Here is an 18,222-nt window from a genome sequence, read left to right on the forward strand (position 1 = left end):
TACAGTGTCACTACAGTCAACAAACTTTACAAAGCAATCACTGAATGTCTTATTTGTAAAGTGACAACTTCAAAAACATAATCTTCGTATTGTACAATCAAATTTCAGTGCTTCCATAGGCAGAAAGTACTGTCTACACATTCAACGTAGTGCAGCCAGGCGACATTATTGCTTCGAAGTATGATGTGGAACCTATTCATTCTACTATTGAGAAGATCAGATAAAGAGTGGCACTAAACTGTCGCACATTTCATAAGGTGAGGACATAGCTCTTGATCTCTTTCCTTTCAAGTTTTAACAGTGAAGCTGTTTAAGCCAGCCGTAACTTGTGGTTCGTATCAAGAAACTATCATCATCAGCAGTGAATAAAGAAATAAAAGGAAATAAACTTTCTTGCCGAGGCGGGGTTCGAATCCGCGTAACCCTGGTCCCAAAGCGAGCGTCGTAACCAGTAGGCTATACAGCCAATTTTTCAGAACATGCATTTATGCGAACCATATGATTGCGTTTGAACGTCGTCGTCTTCCACAGCTGACGCGTTCGCAGGCGCTCGTGGAGAAGTTGGAGAAGAGGTTTAGCGCGTTATGCTCGGGGGAGAGAGAAAGAAATTGAAAGCGAGATGGAGAGAGAGACAGCATTCGCGCAGCGGGTCTGCTGGAACGAGTTGTCGGCATTGCAACGCGGTGGAACGCGATGTCGGCATTGGCAAGCGGTGTCGGTGTTTGCTAGCTGCGCTATGCAGCGCGCAGTGAGCCTACTGCTAGCTGCTCGAGTTACGAGTAGATACCAAGTTAAACCTTCGCGGTGTCGTGAGCTTTGCGCGGCCTAGTGCAAGCTTTCGCCTACTTTTCGTTACCTTTTTACACCCACAGTGGTGGTGTGGTGGCTTTGGCATTGTGCTGATAAGCACGAGGACTCGGGTTTAAATCCAAGTCACGACGGCCACATATCGATGGGAGCTAAATGCAAAAACTTGCTGATCATTGGCTACACAGTAAAGAACCCTAGATGGTCAAAATGTATCTGGAGTCCTCCAGTACGGCGTGCCTCATAATTACACATCGTGGTATTGGCATGTAGAACCCCAAAATTTAATTTAAAATTTTTAATTTAAAATTTTTAGCATTTTCTACTAATCTCCTAAATTTCTCATTAATTTAGGTGTTGAACTGCAGGTTTGAAATGTTACCGATTGGGCAGCATTTACGTCTGAGAAGACATTTATGTATATTAAATTATTTCGTTCCTTTTAAGCGTCTTTATGCGTAACGGCACATCTGTCAGGCTGCTTTTAGTAGTGTAGTTTGACTTTCCGACCCTAGCTCTTCTTTGGTTTTCTGAATAACTAGGACAAGCAAACTTTGAACGTGCCCTTAGATATTTCAGTTCTTTAGGATAATTTATTTTTCATGTTCCATTAGAAACTAAAACATCTACTCACCACTCGAAAATCTCTCTTCGACGTTTCCCGTGATTTTCGACAATTTTATAGAAACGTCAGGCTCTATAATTCTGCTTGCTACAATCCCTAAAATTTACATGTCTCAAACTGAAAAATTACATTTATATTGGTCTAGCGGTTACGGCATTCAAATATTTCATCGTTTTACAATCTTTCTAATAAAAAAAATGGACGTAATAGTTCAGCGGAAACCCGCTAGGTGGAGAGAAGTAATTAAACAGAAAATGAGACATCCACCCAGTCGTAGCGATTGCTACAAAGGAAACCCATGCGGGTTCCTCGAAAGGAAAGCCTCGCAGTTGAACAAAAAAATTACAACTAACTGCAAGGCTTTTTAATCGAGGAACCCGTATGGATTTCCCTTGTAGCAATTGTTACGACTGGGTGGATGTCTCATACTCTATTTAAGAAAAGTTGGAGTTAGCATCGAATTAAAGCTTCCTCTTAAGTGGAAGCTTTACCTTGGGTCTCCTATCTAAGCACATAAGAATGGAGAAATTGTTCTTCCCGGCAGCCACTTCACTGAATTTGATAAAAACTGTTAAATTCGAATGAAAAGGGTAAAATCTAGTCACTATATAGGAAGCAGCGCTGTTTTTCACTCACGTCCTGTTAAATTGCGTTGTTTCCTCTAAAGTTAAGGCCGTCTATCTTCTTTATAATTTCTTCAATATTCTAAAATTTTAAACGAAACTCAAGTTCACAAGTACAACTCACCAATGAAAAACGATATTAGAATTGTGTGAGCTGCATACTGCCACTACACCCCTCAGAAATATACTACTAATTTGTGAGTAGGACATCGAAAAACTGGCAGAAGCTGTAAATTTTTGTATCAACTTTCTCCGCTTCAGATTCTATAACAGGCAGTTCACAGAATTTCAATAGTTGCGCTTCGTTACGAATTTGTAAATAGCGCATTGCAAATTATTGAAACGTACCGAGGTTTACAATATCTGTAATAACGTCCAGGCACTCAATCAAAATTCTGGTTCTTACATTCAGTAACATTTTACTGTTTCTCTCAAATGGAAGAAATTTCATTTAAAATTTTTAACGGTTGTCCCACAAAAGCATTTCAGCGTTTTACATGTCTGATTAGGAAGGTTGGTGTGCGCCAAGGTTTTTATGGGTATATTATTATTCCAAATACTTTGCCATCTTATATGAATCAAATTTTTTATACAAATACAATTGTTTACAAGCATCTACAGCTGTCATTAATCAAATCGTGATGAAAGAAATTTCAAACAACCCTGGTGCGAAGTGCTACCAACAAACATTCCATTTTAAGATAAGAGTGATTGGCGCTCTCTTCTACATCGAAATAAAACATAGAAATGTTCCTTAGTAAAAGACAACGCATTGCATTTAGCTCTGCCTTCGACTTTTGTCGCTGTTGCCGCTACTCAAAAGTAGAGGCTTCCACTGTTGGACAATACGCAGGTACCGCTACTGAAGCCGGGAACTTCCATAACAATGTCTTATTTTTTTTTTTTTTTTTGTCGTTGCAGTTAAGACTTCAGCCACGGGAACAACGTGACCTCGATACACTGATGTGCAAAACCACGAAGTGGGTTACTTTGCTGAGCGGCTTTCACCTGAGTGATTCAGTTTTAAATAATGCAGCCATCACTACTGAGACCTTTGCAGCGGTCACTCGTCTGCTGCGGTCTCAGCTCGCCGAGCTATCTCTAGAGGACGTGCGGCTGTCCGAACTTTCCAAGCAAGCTCGTGCTTCGCTGGATGCTTTCATGACGGCGGTTTCCGAGACACGCGATCTCAAGCGGCTCAAGGTCGTCAATGTGGCCTTGCGAAAAGAGGTAATGTGTGTGCGTGCATGGGTCCGTTTGTGTGTGTTTGTGTCTGTGTGGGTTTGTGTTTGTGTCATGATAATGATTTTACACGATCATGATTTATATGATTTTACGTGATTTTACATGATCATACGGTAGGGAATGAAACCAGACCGCGGACTATAGGAAGAACGTTACAGCCTCTAAGCACAACTCTTTTCAGGAAAATTTACAGAGCCACCGCACCAGGTGGTTAAAAATTTCCCCAGTGCACCTTATCGCATCGTTAACGATAAGATGGCGGTGTGCGTGGTGAGTACTAATATCTGATCAATTATTGGGTGATGCATAACTTCTTCTGTACGGATCGAACAACCGAGCCGATTTTCGCAAGTCATCCTCCTTGCAACTAACTCAGCGGGTGGCGCACTCCATGAGTTGGCAAATGACCGTTTTTTCAATGACCTCGAGTAACCGCAAAGCAGCGCGTCATGAATAGACACCGGTTGTTTAGGCAGTTGCATCGCTGTTTTAGGCGCCATTAATTGGCACTAAAGCTCTATTTAGGCCCATATATAGGTGCCAAATACTGACACTAAGGCACGTATGGGCTCGAATAACTTCTTCTGTGCATGTGAGGATAAAATATGATTTTCTAAAGAACACAGTCCACTAAATACCCGCCGCGGTGTCTCAGTCACCTAAGGCGTTGTCCTGCTTATCACGAGATCGCGGGATCGAATCCCGGCCGCGGCGGCCGCAATTCGATGGAGGCGAAATGCAAAAACGCCCGTTTGCTTGCGTTGTAGTGCACGGTAAAGAACCCCTGGTGGTCAAAATTAATTCGGAGCACTCCCCTACGGCGTGCCTCATAATCGGAACAGGTTTTGGCGCATAAAATCCCAGATAGAAGCCCACTAAATGCTTGCTTTGTGAAATTCACTTTATTTCCTCAATAAAATGAAATGGAGAAGGTTGCGTAGGTTACAAGATTTATCGGAAATACCATATATTTCCTGACACCACGGGAAACGTTGCGAAAGCAGTGACAAACACCATCCCAAGATTTCCGGTTTTCACGTTCTGCCTCTTTTCACGGCGTATCAGTTTGCGTGGGAAAAAAGAACGCTCAACATCCATCGAAGTTACTGGCGCATACTTGTTATCACGCTCTAAACTATGCCTCCACATTTTCCCATCTCGTCAAAATTCCGAATTAACTGCCGTCCGTGAAGGCGTTTTCTTTCCTCATTTGCAGCCGATTTGTTACTTCGGAGGTTCTCAGATGCACGATGTTCATGATTTGCAGAACTCTGTCTGCTAGAATATCAGCTACATCCTTTTGGTCAGTCATCTTCATCGGCCTTCCTCTCGGTCTTTGCTGTAAATAACACCCTGCCACACATAGAAGCATCAGCCTACTTCGTCTACCAATATCAATTCTATCGGTCTCCGCGAGGCCTTTTGTTTCTTTTTATCCTTAATTATTTGTTCCCGTTTTTTCGGGTGTCCGCGTTTTTTATGCCTATAAACATTAAAACCATTGAACTTCATACGAACCCGCTCAACTATCCCTGATAATTTTTCTTATCTATTTTTTTTTTCGTTTCTTCTTCAAGAGCAACGATACGTTTCCCCTTATAATTTTAAAATGCCTGCCGCATGCGCTTCCATCTTTATTCTCCGAATGATCTTTTATTCAATTCAATTTTATTTTATTCAAGCCCCCCCTTAATATTCTAGAAATTTGGGCTTGTTTTTACGCCGTCTTGGCCAATCGTGGCGCTGACGTACAGAAATGAAACGAAAACAATTGTTTGTGGTTAGCGGTCACCTGTCGTCTCAAATTCTGTCCTTCCCTGCGATCTTGCGTCTTTGTCATGACGTAGCTCTCAATATTGCCCGGCTCGTATCATTTATCACATCTTGAAAGTCGGAAAATTCGCTGAAAGTGACTGTCATACTCAGGTCGATGGCAGCTTAGACATTCCCTTTGGCTACCTTACATAATACTCCCTAATCAGCCATCATAAATATTTGTAGCAAGCATTCACTGCAAGAGATTATCTTCCTCTGCACACATTTCGTAGCTAATATTTCGCTTCTAAAATTATTACAGCCGTAGTTTCCGCGGACCTATACGGAGGTGCTCAGGTGTGCTTCCTCAATACGTTTTCTATACAATTTTGTGCATTACGTGTGCCTAAGGGCGACCTCTCTGCGTTTCCGTTATAAAACATTTTTCTCAGAAATATGTTACTACGGAATAACAAGTTTCTAATCTAAACAGTCTCCGCGGGACGAAACGTATTCAACGTTCTTGTTGACTTAAAGTAGAAAGTATCTGTACAATTATTTATGCTTGTGGCTGTACGTAGGATTGGCGACTTTATATATCGCATTTGTCGCGCACCTCTTTCTAAAGAAGTACACTAACAATTTACAATTTGAGCAATGGGAAATGTAGTTGTGGTGAGCACTTATGCTTCGAAATTACTTATCTAATAAACACTGTGGGCCAGGTTACTTGCAAGGATAAGTTGAATTGAGCACAGAAGTTATGAACTAAGTGTCGGGATATTCCTGTAGAGCCACGGTTTATTGTAACATCAGAGCTGTCTGTAACGTCAGGCTCTAAGCATCAGAAGCAAAAATAAACCTCGGAATGAATGACGCAATGTGACGTTCAAGTGAAGTATTACTCGGTTTTCTGGGTCACGCGAACGCGCACATTGTAATGGAGCTCTTTAGAGTAATCGCTGACTCGAGACTGCTGGGTGTTCCTTTTATGAAATGGCGAGCGACTTTTGCTGAGCTAATTTTACTGTTTTTTCACCTGGCACGTACGCAGGCTTCAGTCAACGAGTTTGACTTCGTTACAAGGCTGCTACAGGCCCTGGCAAACAACACCAGCATCTGTCGCCTAACCTTGGATTCCTCCTTTCCTGCTCACCGGCACGGTTCAAGCTTCAAGCGAATGCTTGCCAGACCTTGGGCTCCTCCCTACCTGGCTGTGGTTTGCCCTTACCACAGTTACCGCTCCAAGTCAAACTTGGTGTTCGATGCCCTCGTTTCCAACGAAACAGTGACCAAGCTCACCGTTGAGAGCTTCAAATTAGGTATCATGGATTCCAAGTCACTCTCGAAGTTCCTTGCCTCCAACAACACCATGGAAGAGATGACACTCATTAGTACTGAGTGGGACGTAAGGACAGAGAGAAGTAAGGTGAGGAAAAAGTCTGCTATTTTTCAACTTGTTGAGTAGCACTCGCTAGAAGTTCCTATCGTATCAGCACAATGCAAAATTACAGTCGCGTGATGTCTTGATATACGCAAACTGAGGATAACGCTTTCTTCTTTGCATCGATGATTCAAGTTCCAAATATGTATGTACACGATATTATTTTAAAGCACTTAGATAAAAGCACCTACATAAGCCATGCTATTTCTTACGGTCAACTTTCATTTCGTGCGAGAAACTTTTTCGCAGAACGGTGTTTCTTTTTTTTTAGGGAACGTTCACTATGTAAGCACTGCCGCAAAATATCTTTTGCGTATTCCCGTATTCCCTCTGCCTTGCCTGTATATCATCTGATCGCTGTCCTTCGGCTTTTCGTGAGGTTTAATTAGTAACCAAAATAAAGGAATAAGATCAGTGCACACAACGGCATTCAAATCCAAACACTTGAACCACCAAAACACGGACCCTTTCACGTACGAAACTACCGCACGCATGGGTGTCGCCATAATTTTTTTTTTTTTTTTTGCGATAAAGACTTGCCGTTAAGGCATAATTCTTGATGTGTATATGTGTATTATATGTGTGCTGTGAGGCCTGTGTTGTGTATGAATTGAAGCAGTGTTTTGTGGAATCTGTTATCATGTATCCAGCGGTCATAGCTGGTTGTCACACTGTAGCGGAGGCCGGCTCGCAGTAGGAGACGCGAGCGTTCCGATTGTAAACCAGTACATGTCCATATTAGATGGTATGCATCTGCTTCCATCACAGGGACGGAGCAGTATGGACACGTAGCACCCAGTGGTAAATGCGACCAGTTCCACCTTGAGATCACAGCCGGTGTAAGGGCCACCCCGGCCCGAAGCCTCCTAAGCACAACTTCCTCCGCCCTAGTAAGGTGAAGGGGGAGGGAGCAGACACACGGGGGGATAAGAGCGCGTGTGTCCTGCCGGAGAAAATTTTTACGGGCTCGGAGCGAGTTAAGGGGTTGAGGTGGGAGGGGAATAGACGGAAGGTCTGGATTAGGAGGGCAATGTGCCTGCTGGTCAGCAGCAATGTTGTGAGGGTTCGCTGCATGGCCTTGAATCCAGTGTACCTTGACGCAGGTAGCTGTTTTTCTATTCATCGTGTGTATTGTCTCGCAGATTTCCATCGCCTTGTCAACCTTTTTCAGTTCCTGAATAGCCGCTAAAGAATCAGTGAAGATATCTAGTTGTTTGATGGTAGGCAGCTTAGATGTCGCATCTTGCACAGCGTCGTGGATGGCTTGAAGTTCCATTACTAGAGCGCTGGCTTCCGTAGTTAAATAGCGCTGGTGGCCGCTGATGAAATTATGCGTTGTACTGAGGAATGATGTCCTCCCGCCGTCTGGGAGAATAGCAGCATCCGTATAGACTTTGCAGGTGTCAGCGCATGATGCATCGATGATATTGTGGTCATAATGAACACGGGTAACTTTTTCAATAGAGTTTATCTAGCTTACCACTATTGCTGATATGCCATGGTCGGGTCACGCGCATCCTCAACATCAATATTATGCCCCTGTCGTCATTTGTGCCAGAGATATTGGCTTACTGAAATTATAGGCGCTATCTACTGGCCCTTCTATGAGGCGAAAGAGACATAATTTGAACTAATGTGTTTGAAGGAATGATGCAAAAGATATTTTTTTCAATTCAATTCAATTCATTTTGGGATTAGACGTTTCCGCAAGAAAACGTCTAGTAGTTTCATTTTCGGTATGTCAACTATGTAGTGGTTGTCGAAACGAAGTCATCTTGTTGACGAGAATCACTGTTGCTGAATAAAAATTTGGAGATTAAAGTAAACTGTTAAAGGTAACTTTCGCTCTAAAATGCAGCGAAAGTGACTCTTGCATCAGCAGCCGAGCGCGGTAGTAGGTGCTCTCACGCTTGGCGTTTGCTTGGAGATTTTATGGCTGGTGCTGATTTTATGGCCTTAACGACATGATCAAACTTGTTTCTGTGGCATCTTATGGAAGGTACCTGGAAATGAGACGGCAAAACATGTCGTACATAAGGTTATAGTGAGCCTCTAGCGGATTAGCCCTTATTTTTTACCCAGCCTTTATTTTTCCAATGCACATCCTTGTGCACTCCTCTTTGACTGCAGCTTAGTGGGCTTTACACGATTCGTGCGCATCTTCGCTTCAATTTAAATCGCGAATTCCATCGTCCTGCTCTTTTTAAACACTTTTGATACTGGTTGGTACTCGCCGTCTCCATACACAATAAGTAAAGATTAATAGACTAGTGTGTGGATTCGTTACCGACGCTAGCAGTTGTGTTACAGATATGAGTGCACCCGACCTCAAAAATCAATTTCTAAGTTAATATAAAGGTGGTGCAAGCTGCTTTTCTCTTTCACGACACCACAATGCAAATACAGTAATAAAACAGGGGGCGTTACCTATTACTGATATTTTTGCCGCTACTTTTGCTGCACAGCCAACGGATGCACATGGACATGTTGAGAGCTGAAAGAACTCACAACAGTTGCTACAATATATTATTTGAACACCATATATGTCGTAAGCTTTCTAAACACCTTGTCCACGAAAGCTTACAGAAAATGACATCTATTGTGTTTAGCACAACTATAATACGCAAATCACGAATACCCCGAATACCCCGAACTACGTTTTCTCAAGAGGCTTGACAACTGTAAACTTCCTGCTAAATATAAGAGTTATTTATTTCTTTACCTTTTATTCTTGATTTCTAGCTTCGCTATGCGTGCTTGATTCGGATGAAGGTTAGGTTTTGTTATTAATAGTTCCCTGGCATCGCAAATATTGCAAAATATATATTCTGCCTATATGTGAGCATGCTCTTAGAGCCATCTTTTAATCTGTCATCCGAGTTATTTTCGGGTACATTAGCAATGCTTACTGGACTTCGCAAATGGAATGCACTTTCACACTTACGCTTTTGTATGCGTTGTAATAGAGTATAGCTAAGCCTCAGCTTGCAGCTTTCGCTCTGCTACGCCATTTTCTAGAACAAATGTACTAAGTCTGATAATTTATAGACATAAATCAATAACTAATTCTGCTGTCTAACACTTTGTATGACGACAAGGAGAGGATCAGATGGCATGCTGAACATTTGGCGGATGGCCTGAGGAAGGCAACATCACTCCAGCGCCTCGCTCTGACATGCGACTTTTCTTCTGCTGAGATTCGTTGGATCATCAAAGCCGCTCATGAATCTGAGTCTCTGAAAGAGGTGCACTTTTGGGAGATCCGTGAGGGAGACCTTGAGCCAATATCTGCTGTGCGTCAGGAGATGGCCGACAAGTGGAAGATCACAATTGGACGGTGAGTACATTTATTACTTCTCTACTTCATTGACATTGCATATACTGCACGGAGAGACCGGCGTCCAGCGCCAAAAAGCTTGTGTATAGTGTTACGGGCAGCTCCCTTGAGGGGAACACGATCAGCAAATTTACGATTGAATCGCTTAGTTCTTGTTGACTACATTTATCTGGAAATAGTTTGTACATAAACCTCTTAATTAGAACTATATTCTTTATCATGTCATGATAGAACGAAATCTTAGGGCAAGCTGTGAAGTGGGAGATGGCATACAGTACACTGAAGCGCTATTATTGAAGTCAGTCTGCTACAGACCCCGTGAACGAGGCGCATACGCCGGACCAAATTCCAAAGCCGATTTATGAGCTTCCGAAAATAATCCCACGAAAGCAAGGACAATTAAGAGTGGGCCTTCTGGTGCGCCAGCGAACGCCGGTTCCTGTCCAAAGACCGAGTCAGAGCCCACAGTTGTCACAACACAACAAAATATATTCTTCACACAAGGCAGTTACACACACACTTGCACACTTAGGCTAGACACCACACAATACAAATCAGATGGGTATTCACAAAACACAAGAAAATAATTAACGACAAGCACTAAGAGTCCAACACGTAAACTACAAAATAAATAGGAACACTAAGTGTCCAATCGTATTCACCGTGCTGGTTGGTCTTGGAGTTAGACGATCTCGGCGTAGCTCGCGCAAATCTCGAAGAAGGAACTTCTTCCGGAAATGCAGACGCTCGATGAACTCGTCGACTAGCTTGCCGGAGAATCCCCTTCTTCCGCAGGCGCTCGGTCTTCACGTTGCATCACTTCACCGGTGCGGACTGAACTCTCGAACTCCCTGAATTCCACTGAACGATTCTCGCACGGCGGTTATTTAGCTTCCACGGGCGTTCTCGAACATTCTTATCTATGTCGTGATCTCGTAGCATGGCCAAAGCTTGGGAACCTTCGAGGCTTTTCTCGTTCCTTCGGCCGCCGCCGTCGGAGCATTCTCGAGGGGGGGGGGTGATGACTCATCCTGTTGGTGCATGCTCTAGCTGTAGTAATGTCTCTTGACCACGGTGGAAGAATCTCCTTATTCTTACACCGTGGCTCTCTCTCTCTCTCTCTCTCTCTCCGGTTAACTTCGCTTCGTCGAGGCTCTTCCAGACGTTTCGGCGCCGTGTTTTTAGCGTTGTTGTTTGAGGCGTATGCGCTCTCCCCCTCTGTTGAAGTTGCCGCGGGGCCGGCGTGTTCTTTCGCTGGCTTGCGTGACACGCGGCGCGCGCTTGGATTACGCGCTCTTTTGTGACACAGTCGTGGTCACGCTGTCGTCGACGTTCGCGCAGAAACAGCAGCTCCCGCAGCACGCTGCTTGCTGTCCTCCCGTTACCACAAATTCCCGATAACTTTATGTTGACGTGTCCCATATTCAAAGCACAGTGTGTGCCGTCATTCATTAGGTAAGCATTGTTATTCCTAGCGTTAACGGTTTGCGGTGAGAAACAATGTTCAAAACATACGCCTAGACTGTTCGAACGTAGATATCGGCTATGTTGATGAAAGTTTATAGTGAAAAAAAAAATATAGCACCAGCCCTTGCCCTGTCGCGAACATGGGGTAAGAGAAGGTGGTCGTGTGTGTACTTTTACGTCCCTTTCGTGCAATGTTTCATTCCGTTGCGTTGTACGATTCTCTGCTCGTCGCTGTTGTCGCTTGCGCTCGATGTCCCGAGTTTGCTCGGCGGCGCGGTTAGAAGTATTCCTCCACCATTACCGCTCGCGATTCCTCGAAATTAAATTGCTCCAAAATAAATCTGTGCGTCACGGTAAGACTATGATTGGCTCATACCCCCTTAAGCAATGGCTCATACCCCCGAAAACGCGACCTCCCCATTACGACGGCAGAAGAGAAGTGAAATTCTACGCTGATATGAGGAGCGGCAATGGAGCCAGCTGTGAGAAAAGACGACGACGAACGCGGAGCAGTGGCACGAGCGCGAGTGCAACCCGAAGGGCGCCAACTAGCCAGCTGCGGAAGACAACGACGCTCGCGCCAATGCTGCTGATGACTAGTTTTCCGCGTACACCGACCCCAGCACAAGTGAGCCAATAAAGCTTCGCTTAAAAATGAAGTTGAAGAAATGAAGTTCAAGAGCCCTAATCCGGCTTTGGAATCGCAAACTCACAAGTGCTGCCCGTAGATGACACGGTGACAATCGTTCACGCGAAATGTTACGCGGCGTTCATTTCCTACCTCCGTCCCTTATCGAAGCTGATGAACCAGGTCAGAATCCCGTGACAAGCTCCGCCTCTTTTAACAGCAGAGCTATTCTTAGTCGAGCCTTCGCTGTCTGTCCGGTGTCACGCAGGTCACGTGACCAGGAGGGGGACAGAGGCGCCCTGGGGGAGGAGGCGACCAATGAGAGGCCGCGCTGGGACGCGAGGAGAAGGCGATGGGTATAAGTTTCCGATAACTAACGTACATCGCAGCACCAACGAGGCAATGCGTAGAGCTGCTGCAGAGGCCGTCCGCGTTTCCCCGCGCACGCGTCGAACGCGCGTGGTGTCCGCTGACTGCAGCCATACGCCACTGGCAGCGGCACGCCAGGTTTCGACCAGAGAACTAGACACTCGTCGAGTAACGTTGGAAGACGCTGCTTCTTCTCGCCTGGCAATATAATTTTCAATATAACTTCCTGTTGTGGATCTTTGTTTACTTGTGTTTACGCAATTACATCATGTGCAACACATGCACATGTAACACTTGTAACACTCGGTGTAACTAACACAGCTTCGCTTTTCGACCATCTTGACGGAGTGTAAGGGGCGGCAATTTTTTCTTTTCTTTTTTTGTCGGACGGCATGTTTCCAGTCTCGGCATTGCGCGTTCCTCATTTAAGGATTAACCAAAATCGCGTGCCATCGGTCGGTGACGTTTCAAGCTGCGAGTCTTGGGTAGAGGCATTTGTGCGTGTGACATTGACTCTCTCGCTCATAGCACGGCTTCCTCGAGGGGAACGATGCGCGGCCTTCTGGTTCAAATTCGTACCGTTTTCACGCCACGATTCTGTTTCCCGCGATGCTGTTTCATACTTTGCAGGCCTCGTGGTCTTTGCTTATATTCGCGGGCTTCTTTCACGCTCGGAAAAGCTCTTTTATGTAGCACGTATTGAGCATCAAAAAGCTGTATCGGGAGTTTATCATGTTGCCCTACAATTTTCTCATTGACACTTTTCATGTAGCTATAGTAATTGAGAAGTTGAATAATTGAGACTAATTATCTAATGAGTCGGAATGCAAAAATGAGCTGAGTATCTCCAAGCGACGGCAAACTTCATTACTTTGGTTCTGTCCAGCTACGTAGCATTTGCATAGCTTTAAAGTTTGGCCCAAGTTAAGTGAAACACCCTGTATATTGCAGACCGCGGGCTGGGGTCCTAGTTGAGTTTGTGAGCGAACCGGCTGTTCTGGTTCAGCAGGTAGGACGTTGCACTTATGAGCACAAGGTCGCTGATTCGATCCCCCGGCAGCGGCAGTCACATTACGATGGAGGCGGAATGCAACATAACTTGTGTACCGTGCTTTGCGTGCACATTCAAAAGCCCCAGCTAGTCAAAATTATTACGGATTACTCCACCATGCCATCGCACAGATCCTGCTATGCAGTTTCCTGCCGTTAAACTTCACAATTTAATTGTTCGTTCCGGGCCTCTTTAAGCGGCTCTGAACCACCTCTCGGGCTTCGTGAAATAACAGTCCGCGATTAGCATACGCTGCTGTAAACATCTCATCCAAGTTTTGCTGTCGTACGCGGTGTGTGGAGCTCGCAAGCGGAGCGCGAAGTCACCTTTCTCTCAAACGCTGTTTTCAACGGAAGCCATGTTCCTCACACGTTTCCGGATGCTTTATTCCGCAATAAAGCGGATTCCCATACGCGGCTGCTATTGGTAGCTGCGGTCGGCTGCGTAGCATAGATACCGCGGCCTCCGCGGGGTACCGCCACAAGTCCACTGGCTAAGCGCGCTGCGGCTCGCTGAAAACGACCGCACTTGGCTTACGTTTAGCGCATCGTAGGCACCAAAATCGCAAGTCGAGGCGTCTACTTTAACACGCAAAATGAAACTTAATCTGCGCGCCCCGTTGACATTTAGAAGCCACAGAGTTTTCGCCACGCCCCACTCCGCCGAATTCTTCGCAGTGCAAGGCATTGACGGAGGAAGCGGAGCACCGCGGATGCCGTGTTTTATTGACAATCACTCTGCTTTTGCTGAACGCATTGAACTACTTTTTGCCACAAAGTAGTTATGAAATAGCCTATTTTCACTTGAAATGCCTTTCTCCCGTTCGATAAAAAGTGGTTGAGGGCCCCTTTAAACCTGGCATCCCATTCGTCCTCCCCGGACACGGGGTGAACAAGCGTATAAAAATTTGGAGGACGCTTAAGCTTCGCCTTTAAGAGTGGAACGTGATAGCATTCAAAGATCCCTGGTTACTTATCAGGCTTTTTTTCTCGTATATTCAAATTACAATCCGATGCTGTCATGTCTGTAGGTTGTGCTTAATTAGTACATTACGATTTTTCTGACAGATTTTACTTTAAGAAATTCAATTTTTTGTTCACTAACGCCTTGCGCCACGCGATGGGCCTGCCCGGTCAGGATGGTTCGGGATGATGTGGCTCGGCATGCTTATTTCAGCCAACTGCGCCGGCGCTTACGCCCGCACCGACGCCGTATTTTCTGCGACACGGGGCCATTAACGCTCTCGCGGTAAAACTTGTTAAATGCTTTCGAAAAGTGTATGTAATGAGTGAATTACAGCAAGGGCCGTCATGAACAGATACACTTTAGGTTGAGCGAACATTTTTCATAATGTGCACCCCTGTTGGGTCATATGGGAACGATACCAATCATTCATATTGTAACGCCTTGGTTGAGGCGAAAGGAAGAGGACGACGAATCTTTTGTTGTGCGGAGCGCAGAAAGAAACCGGTGCTGGACTGCTTTCCTAGACTCTCATCCATCACCTCTAAATAAACACACCTCATCCGTAACAGTTTTGTGGTGGAGGTGCTGGGTACTCAACCACGCAACACAGTTCTGCAACCACCTGATCTGCGCCGAAGTCGCCGCCTTGCTGGACTGCCGCCGTTGCCGCTGGTGGTCGATATGTCTCGCGGTGACGACGGAACCCGGATTGTACCAGTTCCTACAGCTGCAGCCCCTGCCCTGGTTACAGCGGTCCCTTCGGTACCTGCTTCAGCCGCGGCTGGTCCCTGGCAGCGTCAGCACCTGATAGAGCCTCGCACATTTGGAGGCAAGTCTGGCGAGCACTTTGATGAGTCGCTCACTCACTACAAACGGGTGAGAAACTATTACCATTGGGATGCGGCAACTCAGCTGTCAAACGTCGTGTTTTTCTTAATGGACACGGCACTTGTGTGGTTTGACAACCATGAGGACACCCTCACGACTTGGGATCGGTTCGTGTCAGAAATAACGGAGTGTTTTGGGGACTCAGTCGCGAAGAGGAAGCAGGCTGAGCAAACGCTGCTGCGAAGAGCCCAAGTGCCAGGCGAGACGTGCACGACGTATATTGAGGCTATATTGAAGCTCTGCAAGAACGTCAACCCTCGCATGTCAGAGGAGGACAAGGTCGGCCACCTCTTAAAAGGAATTGCCGAGGATGTATACCACTTCCTCATTGGCAAAGAGAACCTTGCTACAGTAGCTGACGTCATACGGCATTGTCGTACATTCGAGACCCTGAAGATGCGACGTATCACGCCTAAATTCGGTCGGTTACCGAATGTGACTACCGTTGCGAGTGTCGACGACTACACGTCCCTTGATCTCGCGTCTACAATACGTAAGATTGTACGGCAAGAGCTCGCCCGACACGTGCATTCGACACCTTATGATGCTGCGCCAATCCCAGCCCCCACTCATCATGTTTCTATCGCGCAATAGTTCTCCCGCTTCTGACCGTAGTTTGACACCTCCGTCCGCCCGACTACGCCGCTCGCCTTCACCGCGACGGCGGCTATCGCCACCGCCGGGAAACTAGCCGGCGGGACCGATGGAGGTGAGGTCACACAAAATGACTTACCTCAGATGCCTACACTAATTACGATGCTTAAGAACAAGATAGTGGTGTTAATAGATGGAGTATGTGCAACGGCTTTAGTGGACACTGGTGAAACCATTTCTGTTATGAGTCGTTCCTTCAAAGATCGCATTGGCCAAAAAGTTAAGTTTTCTTGGCACGAATCTACAAGATTTCGTGGTGTCGGCGGAAAAATACTTCATCTGCTGGGAGTTTGGGTCGTTCACGTCTTGATGGCCTCAAAGGTGTTCCCAACTGAATTTCTGGTTCTGCAGCGGTGTACACACGAAGTTATTCTCGGTATTGACTTTCTGCAAGAGTGTGGCGCTTTCGTCGACTGTGGCACCGGTGAACTTTCAGTCAGCAGTGAAGTTGTTCCTGCCCTCTGTGACGAGCTGCCGCCCGCGGAAGACACACTCGTTGTTTCCGATGAATTGACAGTGCCACCATGGTGCATGCGGTCAGTTGCCGTGTTCGCTTCCGTCTCTGCCGTATCTCGCTTTGATGCCATCGTTCAACCTCTCACCGGTCGGTGTGCTAAGAAAGACATCTTAGTGCCTCGCTGTATTGTGTCGATTAGCAACCGAGTCACGTCTTTGTGGGCACTTAACTGTTCGCCAGTGCCTGTTATACTTCCTCGAGGAATGAAGCTCGCAATCTTTGATGGTGCCAACGGAAATTGTATCGCTGCCGTTGACGACGATCAAAAACGCTTGGCCGTAGAAGAATGCAGTTGCTCCTACGAGTCGCAGATTCTGAGCATGGTTAGTAAGAACCTACGGTCACCTGAGCGACAAAGATTGGTTGAGCTATTGGAAAGACATGCTTCTGTGTTTGACTTCTGCGATAAGGAGAAGCGACGATCTTTACCCTGTTCTCGAGCTCAGCACAGAATCGATAGAAGTTCTGCTCATCCGGTCCGGCAAAAACCTTACCGAGTGTCGTCTTCGGAGCGGAAAGTTATTGCTGAACAAGTGCAGGATATGTTGCAGAAGGGCGTTATTGAAGAATCGTGCAGCCCTTGGGAAGCACCTGTCATTTGGTGAAGAAGAAAGACGGCTCTTGGCGGTTTTGCGTTGATTATAGACGATTGAACGCGCTCAACAAAAAAGATGTATATCCACTACCTCGGATAGACGATGTCATAGATTGTCTGCATTCGGCTTCCTACTTTTCTTCACTAGATCTAAGATCAGGGTATTGGCAGATCCCTATGCACCCTGCTGACAAGTAGAAGACCGCATTCGTGACGCCTGATGGACTTTATCAATTTAATGTTATGCTGTTTGAGCTTTGCAATGCCCCCGCTACATTTGAAACATTTATGGACTCCATTCTTCGTGGTTTAAAATGGGAGGTATGTTAGTGCTATCTAGATGACGTAGTCATTTTCGGACGTACTTTCGAAGAGCAAAGCACCCGTTTAAACCTCGTTTTCGACTGCGTCGAAAAGGCCGGCTTGGTTTTGAATTCCAAGAAGTGCCGGTTTGGTGAACAAGCATTAGTCCTTGGTCACCTGGTTGACAAAGATGGTGTCCGGCCAGACCCCCGGAAAATAGAAGCAGTCAGTGCCTTTAAACCACCTCAGTCACTAAAAGAACTCCGCAGCTTCCTGGGTTTATGCTCCTACTTTCGACGGTTCGTGCCCAGATTCGCGGACATTGTCTAGCCTTTGACAAGCCTATTGCGAAAAGACAGCCCATACGAGTGGACACCTGAATGCGACGCGGCATTCTCTCAACTCAAGTTCCTGCTGACTTCAGAACCCATTCTTCGTCTCTGCGATCCGTCTGCTCCTACTGAAGTGCACAGTGACGCCAGCGGAATTGGCATCGGTGGAGTGCTTGTTCAGCGCCATAATAATGAAGAGTATGTGGTTGCCTATGCGAGCCGTTCTCTCAGCAAAGCTGAACGAAACTACACTGTGACAGAGCAAGAATGCTTATCGGCTGTCTTTGCTGTTCAAAAGTTTCGTTGCTACCTCTACGGGCGTCCATTCACAATTGTAACCGACCATCATTCCTTGTGTTGGCTTGTTACCCTCCGTGACCCCTCCGGTTGTCTAGCACGCTGGGCTTTGCGGCTCCAAGAATTTGATTTCAATGTGTCGTACAAAAGTGGAAGACGTCATGCCGACGCTGACTGCCTTTCTCGCTTTCCGCTGTCGACAACAGAGGATAACGCGGACAACCTCGACACCTGCTTTGCTGCTGTCTCTCACGCGTTTCCTGAGGCCACCGTATTCCAACGGGAAAAGCCCAAAGACTTATGCTTGGACCCCCTTTTC

The 18,222-nt window shown here is 46.0% G+C and overlaps 1 protein-coding gene across 5 annotated transcripts in view; it reads left to right on the plus strand.

The window, feature by feature from the left end:
• The window catches only part of LOC119450619 (uncharacterized), a 114,411-nt gene that overhangs the window by 62,812 nt on the left and 33,377 nt on the right, over positions 1-18,222 (plus strand). For 4 of the 5 annotated variants that reach the window (XM_049666061.1, XM_049666057.1, XM_037714121.2 and 1 more), the window contains exons 3-5: positions 2,977-3,285; positions 6,110-6,484; positions 9,598-9,836. In XM_049666061.1, coding sequence (XP_049522018.1) covers positions 2,977-3,285; positions 6,110-6,484; positions 9,598-9,836 — 923 coding nt within the window. The remainder of the gene's footprint in view (positions 1-2,976; positions 3,286-6,109; positions 6,485-9,597; positions 9,837-18,222) is intronic. The other variant, XM_049666059.1, reaches the window with a different exon arrangement.

Source organism: Dermacentor silvarum, chromosome 4, assembly GCF_013339745.2.
Source record: "Dermacentor silvarum isolate Dsil-2018 chromosome 4, BIME_Dsil_1.4, whole genome shotgun sequence".
Classification (NCBI taxonomy): domain Eukaryota; kingdom Metazoa; phylum Arthropoda; class Arachnida; order Ixodida; family Ixodidae; genus Dermacentor; species Dermacentor silvarum.